Source organism: Xiphophorus maculatus, chromosome 7, assembly GCF_002775205.1.
Source record: "Xiphophorus maculatus strain JP 163 A chromosome 7, X_maculatus-5.0-male, whole genome shotgun sequence".
Lineage (NCBI taxonomy): Eukaryota > Metazoa > Chordata > Actinopteri > Cyprinodontiformes > Poeciliidae > Xiphophorus > Xiphophorus maculatus.
The window spans coordinates 4,323,912-4,340,564 of NC_036449.1; the positions used below are offsets into that span (position 1 = coordinate 4,323,912).

At 40.4% G+C, this 16,653-nt stretch overlaps 1 protein-coding gene across 1 annotated transcript; it reads right to left on the bottom strand.

The window, feature by feature from the left end:
* Positions 1-1,599: 1,599 nt before the first annotated feature.
* Positions 1,600-14,794, bottom strand: frzb (frizzled related protein). Its single transcript, XM_023337369.1, has 8 exons — positions 14,388-14,794; positions 8,273-8,521; positions 6,317-6,352; positions 5,117-5,176; positions 4,777-4,842; positions 3,835-4,039; positions 3,519-3,582; positions 1,600-2,256 (listed from the first exon to the last, which is right to left on the bottom strand). Exons 1-8 carry the CDS (start codon positions 14,590-14,592, stop codon positions 2,200-2,202), a joined length of 942 nt encoding a protein of 313 aa, XP_023193137.1. The 5' UTR covers positions 14,593-14,794; the 3' UTR covers positions 1,600-2,199.
* Positions 14,795-16,653: the final 1,859 nt, after the last annotated feature.

A 16,653-nucleotide genomic window follows, 5' to 3' on the forward strand; every position in this document is an offset into this window, starting at 1 on the left:
GCTGAAAAAAAAATTTTTTTAAGTGTAAATCTGCCAGGTCTACAGATACTTTTTGGGGTTAACTGCATGCTTTGGGAAAAGGTAACTACCTCCCTCTCATTAAATCACAAACTAGATGTCTACCATATCCCATTTCTCATTATTGTTGGTCCTTTAGAACCAATGAATCGTCTAAACAGAATGTTTGACAATACGGAAGATTTCAAAATGCAGCATATCAAGTCCCAACATCTATCAGCCTACGGAAGGATACACAGCCATATCTAAGGATTTCGAACTGTAGTGAAGCTTCAGAGGAGAGATTTACAGCCAGAGGGCATTAACGACTCATCCTGGAGGTTACAAATCAACGCACAACAACATCTAAGCCTCAGTTAAGGTCAGGGTTCATAATTAGAGGACCTTAAAATACCCTTTTCTGAAATTAGGACCAGAGTGAAAATCTGGCCCTTGCTTATTCACACGGGCATAAAAAATGCCTCTTTTGTGAAAACACTGAAGCATTTAGCCCGATCTGTAACTTGATCTATAATCGCGAAGACATCAGCCATTGTGCCTCTCAGTCAACGCTGTGATGAAGTTTATTGGGTTTGTAGTCCAATGTGACTGAAAAGAAGCTCAACCTCGCCATCGCTCTGGACAAAACACTCCACTCGTGTTTTGTTGTTCGTAATTCGCATTTTGCTCATGTTTACCGCTAGCCTTGTGTGGAGGCCATACGCGCATGTCCTACGCTGCATGTATAGCTTTACTTACAGGTCCAGTGAGTGAAAATTACCATTTGGGGCTGTTCCCGATGTTTCTGTGTGGATAAAATAATTTCTGGAAATGATCCCATGTGGATGATAATGTTTTTTAAACTGACAACAGGTTTGCGGTAAAAAAAATGAAAAAAAATCCGTGTAAACGGGTTATGAAATTGGAGTTAATAAAGATGGTTGAAAACCCCTGATGTGTTAGCGCAGCTCCAAATAGCAGCTAAATTCTTTATTACCCTGAATTTATTACACAGTATCTTTGGTCTGGTTTCTAGTAAAATTAGACAAAACAAAAAAACACCTGAAACAAGTGAGAACTAACTTATAAGCAACTTATGAAAAATGTAAAAATACTAATTCCACTTATGCTTCATAGAATCAATATTAAGGAATCTTTTACCTAAATAATGCTCATATCTTGCAGAAAGGTTTCTTGTAATTTACCTTTGTTTTACTTTAAGTGTACTAAGACTTGCATTAGAAACTAGACCAAAAATACCTGGTCAGATTTTGTGTTCGTGCAGTGTGCAAACTTCAAAGTCAGATTCAGATTTCCTACCCTGAGGCCTGTTACCCTGGCAGCTGTTAAAAAACGCGCAGAAAGAAGTTGCCTGTGAATTGGTCTCCGTTTAAAATTCACAAAGTCTGCATGTCGAACTCATAAACAAAATGAAGCAACTAACTAATAAAAACCAAACACACCACACAACCTCACCCTATCTAGGATTTGAGACTACGTCTGGGCCTGTATCGTTGTGGGTTTCTGGGTCTTTGTAAATTATGAGCAGTTGGTTGTTCAGCTTTAAGGTTTCCCATGAAATTAAACAATATGAGCCATGACCACATTGTAAGCAGCTGATTTAAGTTTATTGTCTACTAAAAAGGAGGGTTTCCGATCCAGAACCCAGAAATCTTTGGCAACAGTAGATGTTCTTGTTTCCGTGTTGGTAAATGCTCTTCCGTCTTTAAGCTGAGTGAAGTCCAGTTTGTGGTTCCAGATCCATTATGAGAAAACCCACATGGCTTTGCTGTCACTTAATGTCTTCTTTCCAATCACCATGGTAACTTGGGCCTCATCCAGGATTATATAAAATCAGAATCTGGAGGGGAGCAATTGAGCCAATATGGCTGCCTTTGAAAAACATTTGGTCCAAAAACAAGAGAAGAAAAAAAAAAAGCATTTGCCAACATATTTAAAGCTCCGCCTCTTCACTCGTTTGTATATACATACATACAGAGACACAATGACAAAAACACACTGAATAATGTCTGTGCAAAGAAAATGACAAGGCAAAAATCTAATCCCAAACAGTCTGAAAAATGAAGAGATGAACTACATTCAGCAAGGACAGCCTGTTATAGTGCAATATCAACACAAACACACACCCATACAGTCACATGCACACACACCCACGCACACATTCAGACAGAGGGTGAGATCTCAGGGAGATCTTTGGCGTGAATATGCTGGGGGTGCCTGCAGGGCCTGATCCCATTTCTGGAGAGGAGAAAAAAAACAAAGTGTGAAACTTCAAACCTACAAGAGGTTCCTGTTCTTGTAAGACGAGGAGAGTCGACACATGAACAGGTAAGAGAGCACCACCTGCTTACTGCTTCCAGCAATAAGTCAAGAAGCAACAAAGAAAGTCTCAATATTCAAGTGAGACTAAATTTGTCCTTTTCTACAAATTTCCTCTCAAACTTTTCAGAACAAATGTCATCTCAGTAGATGTAGTTTTCTAACTACATGTCATTTTTCTGTGGAATGCAACTTCAAGCTATTTGCAGAAAGTTTGCCTATTGAAAGACTTTTTTGTGGAGCGTTTTGGAAATTTTTTAGAAGGAATGCAGCTTGGGAAACTACAACATCTAGGAGCAATGCTACTTGACATACTACTGACTGGTGTTTGCAAAGTAGCCAATCCAGGAGTGCCAGTTTTTTTTTTCCTTAGTGCTGATTGGCTGAAGCCCAAAGAGTGTAGATGAGAAAGACTGTAGATGTTAGCTTCTGTGGTAAATGGTTTCCACTGTACATATTAATGCATATGGAGGTACACTGTACCGGGTTTATGTACTGTAAAAATTTTAAGAAATTTTTCTGTACTTTCTGCTTCACGCATTGCATTATGGGAAAATGAACTCTTACGAGGCACAACAATTGGTTTGTTGTACAGATGGCATTAAAAGCAGCTACCTGGACAATTTTTTCCCCTGAATAAAATCCTTTACTCCTTTGAGAGAGTAGTAGTTAACTGAGGTTGTCCGTTAACAACCTCAGTTAACAGGTTAACTCTGACTTTGGGAGACTGGCGTTTCTAACAGCGGAAATGTCTGCAAATGTACCAGGAGATGTGCTGAAAAAATACTGAAAATTTTAGTTTTTAATGACAGAAATGTTTGTGAATGTAACGGGAGATATGCTGAAAAAATTTGGAAAATTTTGGTATTGGATTAACAGAAATGTGAGTAAATTCAACATGACAAATTGTTATATCACAGTAAAAATCTGTTTTAGAGTTGACAGATATTTTCCTTTTTTTTTTTTTTTCAATTGTGACCTACATTGGAAATGGGCTAGTATTTTATTTATTTTTTAAATAGCAAATATCCTAATTTATTAGGGTTAGTATGTTTAGGTACAATACTACCATATGATATCCCACCCACTCTAATCAGCATTAACTTGAGGCTAGTTAGCTCTGCCAGCTAACTGGCTAGTGGAGAGAGTCTCTTATGTGAATAATCAAGTCCAGTACAAACCTTGACTTTCCTGCGCATTTTGTCCTTCCACTTTTGCGCAATGGAGCTATCAATCAGAAGCAACCTACAGCCACAAGAAACATTAAGAGGTAAATAAAGTTCACAGTTGGTCTTGTGAGCGACTCATTTCAATGGCAATCTACAGCATCAAACATCGATGAAGGACAAGAAGGCCTAAAGTTATTGTTAAAGAACAAAAACACTATGACTGGAACACAGAAGTAGCAAGGTGAATTCACAATGCGTTTCGTCTTTATGTGTCCAGGTTCCACAGATACCTACAATGATACTTTTATTATAACTGTGCCACTCATACCTGGACCTTTCTTCATTCTCGTAGCCCATGATGATATACTCTTCCCCAGCGGTGAGAGGAGGACACAGGCAGGACGAGGAGTAGTAGAGCATCTGCGTCTCCTTAGGAATGTTGACCAGGGAGGACTTGAGCACCTCCTTCACGTCCACCACCGCCGTGGGCTCCAGGCCACGATTTCTAACCTCCCTCACCCTCGCTCTGATAACTGAAGAGCGAGAGAACGTAGCTAAATTTTCTCTTCTGAACAAATTCCCTCCTATATGCAGTCAAGAAATTAGAATATGCGTTCCAATGAGGTTTGGTGGTCAGATTAAAAGTACCTTTTGAAAATAACCATAAGAACCCTATTCTGTGGAGCAGGATTTATTTTCACTGACCAAATCAAAATATTATGGTCTCTTTGGGCGTGCCTCAAGGTCCCCCCGTTGGCCCCAAAAGGTTTCATTTTACTATGTTAAATATAGGTCAAACTGACATTTTTTACATAGTTCGCAAATCCTACTGGTGTCAAATGTCAAACAGACCAAAAGTTAGCTGAAACCTTCATTTAAAAGACACATGAAACAAAGAAATGATTTTTAATGTCTTCCTGACCAGCTTCCTGAAACCACTTTGCCCTTTCAGGAATTAATTTGATGCTTTCAACAGAAATAATACACCTCCATCATACTTTTACCTGATATTGGCCCAATTATTTCTCATACAGCGCTATAGAAGTGTCAAGCCCAAAGACAGAATGCATTACTGGACCTCAGAGTGTTTTATTTAGAAGGATTAGGAGTTGGAAGAGGATCTTGGAGTCTGGATGTTGACGGATTTTTGTGTAGAAAAATTTGTATATATTGTATTTGTACATTGTATTGTACATTATTGCACTTGAAATATTAATGATTATTATACATCACATTTTAAAATAACATTTTCAAGTCTCAAATCACTCACCGTAGTTATAGTTGTTGTTCACGTAAGTTTTCTGTCCCATTTTGACCGTCTTACACTTGCAGCGATCTAGAATCAAAACAAAAATATTTTTATTGGATTATATTTGGCATTCATTTCATTAGACCCTTAAAGCCTGCATTTATATTTCACAACCAGATGCTAAATTATTTAGAGATAGCTTGCTTTAATTTTCCATTTGCAATTGGTCCAAATTTAGGTGTGATGCTAATTAGCGACACGAGGTTAATAGGAATAAAACAAATTTTCAAATCTCAGTCACAAGTTTTCTCTCTCCTGCCCAAAATGGGAAAAAAGAGAAGAAGAGACAGTGGGGCCTCACCTCCATTTGGTCCCTGGCAGTGGAAGTTGTTAGGGTCCATTGGAAAGTCTGGACTGGATTCTGTCATGAAAAAGCAGAGTTTGATTAAGGTCCAAGCATAGTGTAGCTGGGAAAATTAATACATTTTTATGTGATTTGGCCCTTCATCTGGGATTATACCACTACAAATTATTATTTAGAAAAACTCAGATCAAAGTGGAGATTTGTGAAAACTTTGTAACTGTGTTTGCGTGTATACATGAGAAAGCAGAGATTTATGGTCCCATGTGCTGGAATCTGCGACAAATAATGCACCAATATATAAACATACTTGCTTTGTCATGGTTCCCAAATCAACATTGTCTTGTGTTTTATTAACTTCATATTCTAATGCGCTTTTTAAAAGTAAGGGTGTCCCAATCTGATACTGATATCGGAAATTGGTCTGGTATCAGTCAACAAACAAAGTACTGGATTATGTGAGTCTGCATCTAAAATCTCCAATATTAGCACGCTGATAGAAGTACTCCGCTCCAGCATTTAGTCCGTCCTGGTATTTCTATCCACCAGAGCTTGTATTCAACGGAGAACCATTGGTTAATAATAAATGGATCAGTTTCTTTTTATATCTATTGTTGACTACTGTTCTCGGTTTGAGTGATGTCACTTGATCAAGCCTTTTCTAACATTCCACACTACAAAACTAAATGAAAATATTGTTGATACTTGCAGATATCTTATCGGGCCAATATTGATATTGGCTAATAATCAAAGATGTGATATTGGTATCATATCGGAAGTGGAAAAGTTGTATTACAACACCCCATTTAAAAATAGCTCAGTCTATATTTCTGTCCACACAAATTAACCTTCTGTGCAACATGTTTAACTCCAACCAGGAAGTCATTGTTGTTTTGAAGGATTCTGATTGGCTGACAGGTTTTAGCTTTGCACTACACTGTTTGGCATGTTTAAAACAACACATTTTTTTGTGTATTTGTGCAATTTAATGTGGATAAGAATTTTTCAGAAACCAAACAATAGTATTTTTTAAATGATGCACCATTTTTAGAAAGATCCACCTACATGTGTAATAGTTAACACTGCTATGATAGCACTTTATATTTATGTTATCTTTGATTCCTCTTATTGGAAGGTTCTACATAAGAAAATAAACTTTTGTTGTTTCTTTGTATATTTTATTAAATTTTAAAACCTCACCTGGGTTACACCTGGAGGGGTCCTGGAGGTATGGGTCTGCAGAAACATGGAGGGAAAATATTCACTCTTTCACAAGGAAGCTGGTTTTCTTATTTAGAAAAAGGAAGTTAGAACATGTGTCCTGTCACTACACAGAGTAAACGAAATGATGTGTGACTGGTTTGGTGTGCTGGAAGAAACATTCCAGATAGATTTGATGCTAAATGTCACAGATTGATCAAAACCTGTCAGATGTGAGGTCACCAAGTGACTATAAGGCACCAAGCTGCTTTCGGTTGGAAGAAAGTTGTTGCTCAGATCCGCCTCCTAGTAAGTCCCGTTGCAGCAACATTTTTAATCAAACCCAGAATCTAAAAGAAATCCCACACACGATTTCAACCGTCTGCGCGGCGTTTCGTCAGAGCTGCGGATGGGATCAGCGCGGCCTCGGCTGAACACCAGATGAGCTCCGTTGGGTGGGCCCGTGGTTCTCCCCGCACACAGCGGCGCTTCCGTGCCTTGCTTTTGGACTTCGGGGGAACATTTTGGAAGTTTCACCCCGGCTGAACCGCAACAAATCACAGCGAGAGGACAATCCAGAGGCCCCCGCCACGTCCACCGGGCCGTGGGCGTTTTGCCGCGGAGGTCAAGGAGATCAGGATGAGGTTGTGTTTTTTTTTTTTGTTCTGTTTTGTTTTTTTTCTTCAGGACTCCCCGCTCCCGGCTCGGCTCGGAAAGAGGCCAAGGACAGCGAGGGTTTTACTGAGTGGAAAACGAGTGGGCTGCGTCTATCAAGGAGCTTTTTGAGTAAGTCGGTGGGAGTGGATTCAGAGGGGGAAATGACTCATGCTATCTGTTTGTGAGGAAAGCAAAACAGAGCTGCAGGAGAAGGAAGGCGGCTGAAAACGCTGATAGGACTCGGCTTCTCTGGGAAAACGGGCCACGTCTTTCAGAGAGATACTGTAGCATGCTAGTTCAGAAGCAGCTTAGAAACTTATCCATAAAAGTCCTTCAATTTGTGGCTTTTACAGGCAGCAGGAGGTCAGTGGGATTTACTTGAATGGGACAACTTTTACACTGCAAAAACACAAAATATTGACAAGAATTTTTGGTCTAGTTGTTAATGCAAATATCTTATTACACTTTAAAAAAAAGGGCAAAGCTAAATTGCAAGTAATTATTCAGCAAGATACAGGAGCTTGGTAATAATTTATTCACATTGACAAAAAAGTACTTGTTGCATTGCCAGATTATTATTTCACCTATTACAGGGGAAAATGTCTCGCTACAAGTGAAGTAATTAGCCAATGGAACTAGTACTTTTTAAAATAAATATTTTTTATGACTTATAAAAAAAAAAAATCCTGAAAGTGTGGCGCGCATTTGTATTTAGCCCAGGAGTGTCCAACATATGGTGTGGGGCAAATTAATGACTGTCTGAGTTATTTTGTTTAGGCCTCAGGGGTTTGGTTGATGCAGATGGATACTTTTATTACTATTATTATTTGTTTGTTTTTTGGCTCTAGTTGCCTTTATTTGATAGTGAACTGACAGGAAAGTGGATACTGAGAAAATGGAGAATACATGCGGCAAAGGTCACCAGGCAGGGAATCGAACCTGTGACCACCGCATCGAGGACTAAGGCCTCCATACGTGGGTTGTGGTTAACCCCTGCGCCACCACAGCACCCCATACTTTTATTATTTATATATCTTTGCAAACAAATAAAATCATCTTGAAATAAAATAAATATTAAGTATGGTAGAAACTTTTTATGATTTACACCAGGGGTCACATTAACAGAAAGTTTTCTATATTTGACTGTTTTTTTGTTTGTTTTTTTTAAACGACAAAATAATCTGAAGTCTGTCTGTCATTACAATTTACTACAATTTACACCCCTGACTACTCGGTGCAGATGAGAATTTCAGAATGTCCTCTACCCGTCAGCCATTTTATGAATGATTATGTGAATACCTGGTCCGTCTGCCTTGACGATGGCCTCAGGTGAGATGCACACTCCGCGGTCGTACAGCGGCAGCTCGCCGCAGGCCAGGCTGTCGGGCCAGCTGTGGTTGTACCGCTTCATCACCGGCTCGCAGCCGGACTTCGCCCGCTCGCACACCGCCTTGCAGGGCTTGATGGGCTCATGCTGGAAGTCGATGGTGCAGATTGGGGCGTACATGGCACACAAGAAGAAGAGTAGATCTGGACTGCATCCAGTACCTGACAGAACAGGAAACCATAGAGGTTGTTTTTTTTGTTTTTTTTTTTTAAAATCAACCATGAAATTGCTTTTTTCATCTGGTTTGATTGGTTTGGAAAGCTTTCACATCCTTTATAGATTACATCATCAATTGAAAACCGCTTTTTGTATTTGCTCAGGTCATCAAAAATTTGTAAAACTTTTTCAGTCTCTTTTGCTCTGCATGTTAAATTGAGACTTATTTTCCACTTTAACATCAATATGCTTTGGGTTTCCATGGTAAATCCGAAGCATGGGGCCTAAAGTACTTATAATCACTGGACCAGGGTGATTATAAGCTAAAAACTAAAACACATCTAAGTGAAACTAAAGTGGAGTTCACAGGTTCCTGGGTTATATTAAGCAATACCAATAAGATAGAAGCATCATCCTGATACAAATATAATTCAAGCTGAACATCATAATTATTCATATGTTTTGTTTGTTAATCAACTTTATCTGTATAGCACATTTCAGCAACAAGGCAGTTCAAAGTACTTTATATCATAAAAACATCATGCAGTCACCAATTATGAAGAAAGTAAAACATTATATTTTATCAAAAGCAATTGTCAAAATCAAACAAATATACATCAGATATATCAGTGAATGTTTCAGTTACTATGAATCAGAGGTATTACTAAACAGTAGGACTTGATATGGCTGAAAAATGTATCACAATATACGGGTTCTGTATTAGTCGATAATAATTCTTGATTAGGTTTTATTTTTAAATATCTGTAATAAAAATTGGTGACATGACTTTTCCTGTTTTATTCAGTTTTCACTTTGCACCATTATTATTATTATTTTTTTTAAGCAGTTTTGAGGCACGGTGGCAAAATATGAAACTGCTGCTGCGCAAGTTACTCAACAGGTTGTTGCTAGGTAACTAAAGAAAGAGAGTGAGTTAGTTGATGCCACCAACCTTCCTTTCTTCTGTCGAAATCCCCCAGAATGCTGTTTGGTTCTGGATAGGAGTTCAGTGAAATTATTGAACATGCTATTTGACTTATTTTCTATTGACATTGATTATGTGTCCATGGTGATGTATATTGCTATTGATTAATTGCCAAGCTCCAGTTTTTAGCCATGATTTAAGTTTTAATTTGAAGCATCTTGATGTCTTGTAGGTAGCATGGTGTTGAAAAAAGACGAACAGAGATCTTGTCTGTAGCAACATGGGAACTGCTTTAGTCTGACTTTATCAAGTTCAGAGAACTACAAACCCTACACACTATGTTCTGTCATTCCCCCATTTACCCCCCCCCCCCCCCCCCCCCCCCCACACACACACACACACATTCACAAGCTAATGGTGGTGAGCCACATCTGCCTTGGGGCACTCTGGCAGACGTGAGGCTCAGTTCAAGGAACTGTTGCGCCAAACAAACTGTTTTACCAGTCCAACAGTCTGATCTTAACCTATAGTCACAGGATTTGGGTCTTGACCAAAAGAGCGAGATCCTGTAGAAACATTGAAATGCGTCTCTTCACCCGATCACTTGGCCTTCAAGATCGGATGAGGAACTCAGTTTTTCGTGGGGAGCTCGTAGAGCGCTTCCTCATCAAAAGGTAGTCTTCCACCGAACCTCCCTTTGGAGGTTTTCCAGGCACCGCTTAAAACTCGGAGGAGGGAATATTTATCCCTTCTGACCTGGGAAAGCTCTGGGATCCCCAAAGTGAGTTGGAGCTTTGCCAGGGGAAAGAGGCATCTAAGTTTGCCTCAACAACCCGGTTTCATAGAAGTGGACGACAATGGATGGATGGCAGTGAGGTACAACATCAAGAACATAAAGCAACTTCCTTCCTCTCCCAGGAGGCTCCTACATCTGCTAAATGGAAACATTTTTGAAGGATGCTTACTCAGTCTCAGCTCAGTTCTTTCGAACTTGAGTTGTTGGTTTTTCCCCTCAGCAGGAAGGACTTCTCTTACAGCAGAGCAGCGTGTTGCATTCAGGAACCGCGGACCGACCGACCGCACGCAGGAGGTGCAGCCGGACGGTTACCGCGACTTCCACCCCGCTGCACGTTTCAAACAAGACGGAACCAGAAGAGGTTCAAAACAGGGTGGGAGATAAATCAGCCTTTTTATTGTAAGAGCATGCCTGAGGTTTGGCTGTGCGGCTTCTCAATGAAGTCACAGAAAGATGTTGAACTCATAACCTGAAGCTGCTTCCTAAATGTTGGATCATGGGTCTCTCATTAGGGCATTTTGTTTTTAGTTGGAGTTTTCTCACTTGCAACTTTTAAGACTCGTATAAACTCAGCTGCGCTCAGCTAATCCCAAAAGGTCAGGAGGACAGTTTGAATTCCTCCAAATTTCTACTGTTCTTCTAAAATTTATTCAGAATACAGTCATGCTAAAGTATTCATCACATTTTCACATTCTGTCACGTTCCAACCATAAACATCTGTGGATTTTGTTAAGTTTTCACCTCATTGACTAACACCCTGCTACCTTCAAGACTCAAAGTTAAAACTTAAACCAAGGCTAAAAACCAAGGCTCGACAGTAAATCAAAAATATACGTCACGATAGACATGTGATCAATAACAATTGAAAATATATCCAATAGGATGTTCTAGGATTTCACTGAACTTTGTGCCAGAACCACACAGTATTCTGGGGGATGTAGGCAGAGGAAAGGTTTTAGCTGCTCAATCTTTCACAGCTTGCTGAGCTAGGTTGGTAGCTTAGCTTAGCTCTCTCACAACCCCTGATGTAAACCATTTCATTGTTGCTATGGTGATATCTTTAGGATTATTGTTGTGCTGGTAGGTGAACCTCAGCCATATTCTCGGGTATTTTAAGGATTTCACCAGGTTTTCTCCCAGGACTGCTCTGTGTTTACCTCCGTCTGTCAGCCCTCCAAAGAATCCCCACAGCATGATACTCCCACCACCATGTTTCAGTGTGGAGGACGGAATGCCGAGGGTGACAGAGTGCAAGTTTTCTGCCAAAGCAGCGTTTCACATGCAGTCCAACATGTGAAACCAGAGCTCCTCCTTCCACATTTTCCATGCCGGCAAATGGAAATTCTCTCGACTTTCTCTCGACAGTCGCCGAGTCGTTAGTCGGTTATCTAAAACCCAAAATCTTTCTCCTTTTTCCTCCTGTATTTAAGAGAAGAAAGATTTTCTCATCTTTAACAGAAGGACAAAACTGAAACGGTGTAGTTCAGTACAGCTGGAGAAATTCACATACAGAGAGCGGCTATGTTTTCTGTTCATTTGAAAATCAAAATATCCAAGCGCATGGTCCGAAATGTGACAAAACAATTCCTTTTGCAATACCTGGAAGGAATTGGAGAGCACCTTTTAAAGTCATTTGAAAAAGATTTCTCTTTTAAATCTAAACCATAAATGCCCACTTAATGAAAATCCCAATACTCAAAAGTATTCGGTGCACACAGAGGTTGGTGGGAAAAAGAAGAAAAACACACACCAGGCGTTGCCAATGTTAGTGGGATTCATCCAGTAAGCAGTACGGATAACTGAACTGTATTTCCTGGCAGTTCATCCAGTTTTCTGCTTGAGGATCAGATGTTCCAAATCCAGTTGGATGTGCAAAGGCAACAGAAAACAAGCGTCAACGAGCACAACAGACGGCAACGTTTTGTCCCCCAGGGAAACTGAAAGCCAAACTTAGCCAAATCAAGTTCTCCATTTTGTTCCAAGAGAAGTTATAGTTACTGTTCTCCCTGAGATACGTCCTGATAAGGAGCATAAGTCGATACAAAAACAAAGAAAACCCTCACACAGTCAAATATCTTTGGTCTATAGACTTAGCTAGTGTGTGTGCAGAATGTGCAGATCTACCAAGTATTTTTATCCAGTTTCTAGTGTAAATATCTTAGTTCACTCAAAATAAGACAAAACCAGCTTACAAGTAACTTTTCAACTATAAATAGGAGCTTGATTTAAGTCAATAACTCCTTAATATTGATGAAAAAGTACTTGTTCCATCGGCAGATTAATTCACTTCTAATATGGGAAAAATGTCTCATATTAAGTATAATAATCTGCCGATGGAACTAGTACATTTTCATCAATATTAAGGAGTTATTGACTTAAATCAAGCTCCTATTTATAGTTGAAAAGTTACTTGTAAGTTGGTTTCAATTTCCTGAGGGAGTCTTCCCAAGGGATCAATAAAGTACAAGTCTAAGTCTAAGTCTAAGTTTAGTCTGATTTTAAATGTACTAAGATATTTACACCAGAAACTAGACTAAAATACTTGGTGAGATTTTGTGTTTTTGCAGTGTAGTGGCTCACATAGCTGCTGAAAAAATCGTCACATTCCATTTCTGTCATTTCCCCCTGGATTTGATCCACCACTATTTTAATGTGAAGCCATGCGGATATCTAAAATATCTGACCCCCACCCCCGCCCAAAAAAACTAAAAAAAAAAGTCAGACCTCCATCTCCATGGTTGGTTGCTTTTCACTCAAGTGTGACTGAAAAGGCTGATCCTGCGTGAAACTAAAACCAGCAGCACAAAACACAGAGAAGCAGAACAGAGCCACATAATTTATATCTGTGGGATTCGTGTAATGCATCATGGTGGCTCAGGTGCTTAGTCTTGGCGAATGCATGGCCTTGTTTTGCCTGCCAAGGTTATCAGTACCTGGCAGGCACTGAGAGACCTGATTATCTGAAAACCAGGGGGAAGTTCGGCACAGCCGAATCAAATATTCATCACGATTAATCGCGATGAATTTGTTATTAAAATTGCCATCAACTAATTTAGTGACACCAACAACCGCTGAAGGAAACGACATGAAAACCTCACAGAACAAGAGAACAATTTCCTTCTTCATGAAATGTAAACAAAAATGGAGTGGTGTCTGATTTTAGCGGTTGTAGAATTTCTCTTTTGTCTTTTAGGAAACCCACGAGCCATTTCTTGCGTTTGTTTAGGTTGCATTTACCCAGAATGCCCTGCTTTTGGAGCGGTCTCTGGTCCGGTTTGCCTGCGGTTCACATATGCATGCGATCTGCACCGGACTTCACTTTAATCAAACAGACACAAAGGCTTGAAGTTTGTTTTTTTTTTTGGTCCGCATCAGAGTTGAAATTAAGAGTTTGATTAAAGAGAACCAAACAGGCCAGGTGTGAACGTAGCCGAAGTACCTCAGGATTCCTCCAGGGGGAGCTGGCCCTAACAGGCTGCTGGCCCTGCGACCGAGCTGAGCCCAGAAAAGCAGAGGATAATAGATGGATGGATGGAAAAGTTTATAATGAATGAGTAAAAACTGAAAAATGTCCTGATTTATTAATACTTTTGTATTTTGCACAAAGAGAACAAATATTTTTGTTTTACACGAAAGAAAAAGCTTTAAAAAAAAACAACAACTTTGCTAACCCCCTGCGCCACCACAGCACGCCCCACGTTTGGAGGCCTTAGTCCTCGACGTCGATCGATCGATCGATCGATCGATAGATAGATAGATAGATAGATAGATAGATAGATAGATAGATAGATAGATAGATAGATAGATTATCACCACCTCTTTTTTGATTTAAGTGAAAAGAAAAATACTTTTGGCAAAAATCACTTCGGTCATTATTTTAGGAAGGTGACGATGTGTAAAGCACCCAGCTGCTTCCTCGGGGGGGACATAAAACTTTTCATTGAACTTTTGGGATCAAATGTCACATTATTGTAACCAAAATAAGGAACTTAGAAGAATATATCATGAAGAGGTTGATGAAAACTTTGCTTGAAAACTTAAAAAAAAAAAAAACAACAACCTAAAAATAACACTTAAACTAAAAATAAAAATGTATCCAGATATTGTAGAAAACGCTTGATTTATATTTAATTGGTTTTTATTAACTCACCCAGCAGCCCCTCAAACTGCTCGATGGCCAGCACCGCGTTGTCCTGCGTGCTGTGGTGGAGGTGGTTCGGCATCTTGGTCATGTTCCACGGCATGGACCGGCACAGCGGGATCCGGACCGGCTCGCAGGCTGCAGCCCGGACAGCGGGCGGCCACAGGGCGCAGGACGCGGCCAGCAGAGACACGCAGAGTCCCGCGGAGAGCATGACCGGGGCGGGGGGGGGGAGGTGATGGGGCGGTGAAAAGGAACGGTGGTCCAGTCGGTGCTCGGTGAAGTTAGATCCAAATCAGGACGGGACCTGACCTGCTGCTGCTGCTCTCTGCTCCTGCAGCCGGAGCAAGGGTGGAGTTGCTTTCTTATGCAGACTCCCACCACCACCACCTCCTCCTCTTCTTCTCCTCTTCCTCAGGCCCTCCTCTTCTACTATGCTCACCTCTCCTCCTCCTCCTCCTCCTCCTCCTCCTCCTCCTCCTCCTCCTCCTCCTCCTCCTCCTCCTCCTCCTCCTCCTCCTCCTCCTCCTCCTCCTCCCTTATCCTATGCACTAAAAAACAGATTCCTTTTTGATGAAAAGTCAACATTGCTTAAGCCCCGGAAAGCTCCTGGGTGCTTGTGCCATTACATCTACAGGAGTAAGTGTGGGGCACTCACTGGCTGCATTTCCCTCCACCTAAAGTTGGAGTAATCCCACTGCAGGCTGCATTACACTTATATATTCAAGGTTTATTGGATGCAGTTATTAGTCTTCTGTCTATTTTGGTGTCCTGGGATATATATGCCTGTCTGTTTCTAGTTTTGCGGGGGCCCAAACTACAGTGAAGAAATTTCTAACTCCTTACGTGGCTCGCTGAAATGCCACCATCTATTACATGTTAGAAGCGAGGCAGTGTGCAGTTAAAGGGGCCGTTACATGTGTTTTCAGGCAACATAGTGCCAGTACATAACTTCAGTTGTTATAAAAATGTTGTATACTTAACCCAGTGGCGCAGTTGGTAGAGCTGTTGCCTTGCAGCAAGAAGGTCCTGGGTTCGATTCCCGCTCCGGGGTCTTTCTGCAGGGAGTTTGCATGTTCTCCCTGTGCATGCTGGGTTCTCCGGCTTCCTCCCACAGTCCAAAAACATAACTGTTAGGTGTGTGCATGGTTGTGTGTCCTGCCCTGCGACAGACTGGTGACCTGTACAGGGTGAACCCCGCCTGGAACGTTAGCTGGCACCAGCACCCCTCCCGACCCCACTAGGGACAAGGGTGTATAGAAAACGGATGGACTTATGTTGGGGATCAAATTGACCCGTTTTTTTTTTGCATGAAACTTTTTCTATCTGTCTTAATAGATACATATACATATAATAATTGAAAAATTATTCATTTTACACATTTGTTACCCCCCCTCCCCTGCGTCTACTTTTTACATAGATACTGATACTGTTCGGGTCAATTTGACCCGGCAGTTAAGTTCAAGGGTAAAAATGTCAAAAAATGTCAGATTCTGTATGTTTCCTTGCAGCTATGAACCATATTTCACCCCACACACACATGCACTGCTCTGTGAGGCAACAGAACTGCCCGAATACTTGGAAACTGCAGCTCTGAGGAGGAGCTTTGTCCTCGAAGGCGGAGCTAGGTCCACCCAGGTGTTTTGCACAGCTTAATGGTTGCCATTGGAGATTAAAGGATTCCTCAAACGTGCATGAAAGAATCCAAGCAACACTCCAGGTATGTTTTGACATTACAACATGATGTGAAATTCCAAAAAGTCTATCTTACATAATAATGCTGTTTTAATTTTACTGCGATGAGGCTGAACATGTAGCTTTGAGGCCCCCTGGTGGCTAGGAGGTCGCAAGCAGTCACCTACTGTAGCTTGCCTATGACAAAATGGTCTCCAGGGTCTTTTTTTTTTCTTCAAATCATTGTTTATTTATAAAGCGCTTTAGATAAAGTGCTTTACAGGTATACTAAAGGAAATAAAATGAAGGCAATAATAATAACACAAACCTGTAAGAAAACTACAAGGTTGACATAATTAATTAAGTCATAACACAAAGGCACTATATGGAATTATACAACGGTATAAAAAGACGAGTTTTTAAAACAGTTTTAAAATCATTTAGAGATCCAGCAAACCTCACAGATTGTTCCAAACGACTGGAACAGTCTTAAGGACATTATGAAGAAGCTCATTTTTAACTTTCCTTATAAGTCTCCGGTGATAAAAAAAAAGAAAAAAAAGATTTAATTTCAAAATCAAACATATAAACATGGAGAAAG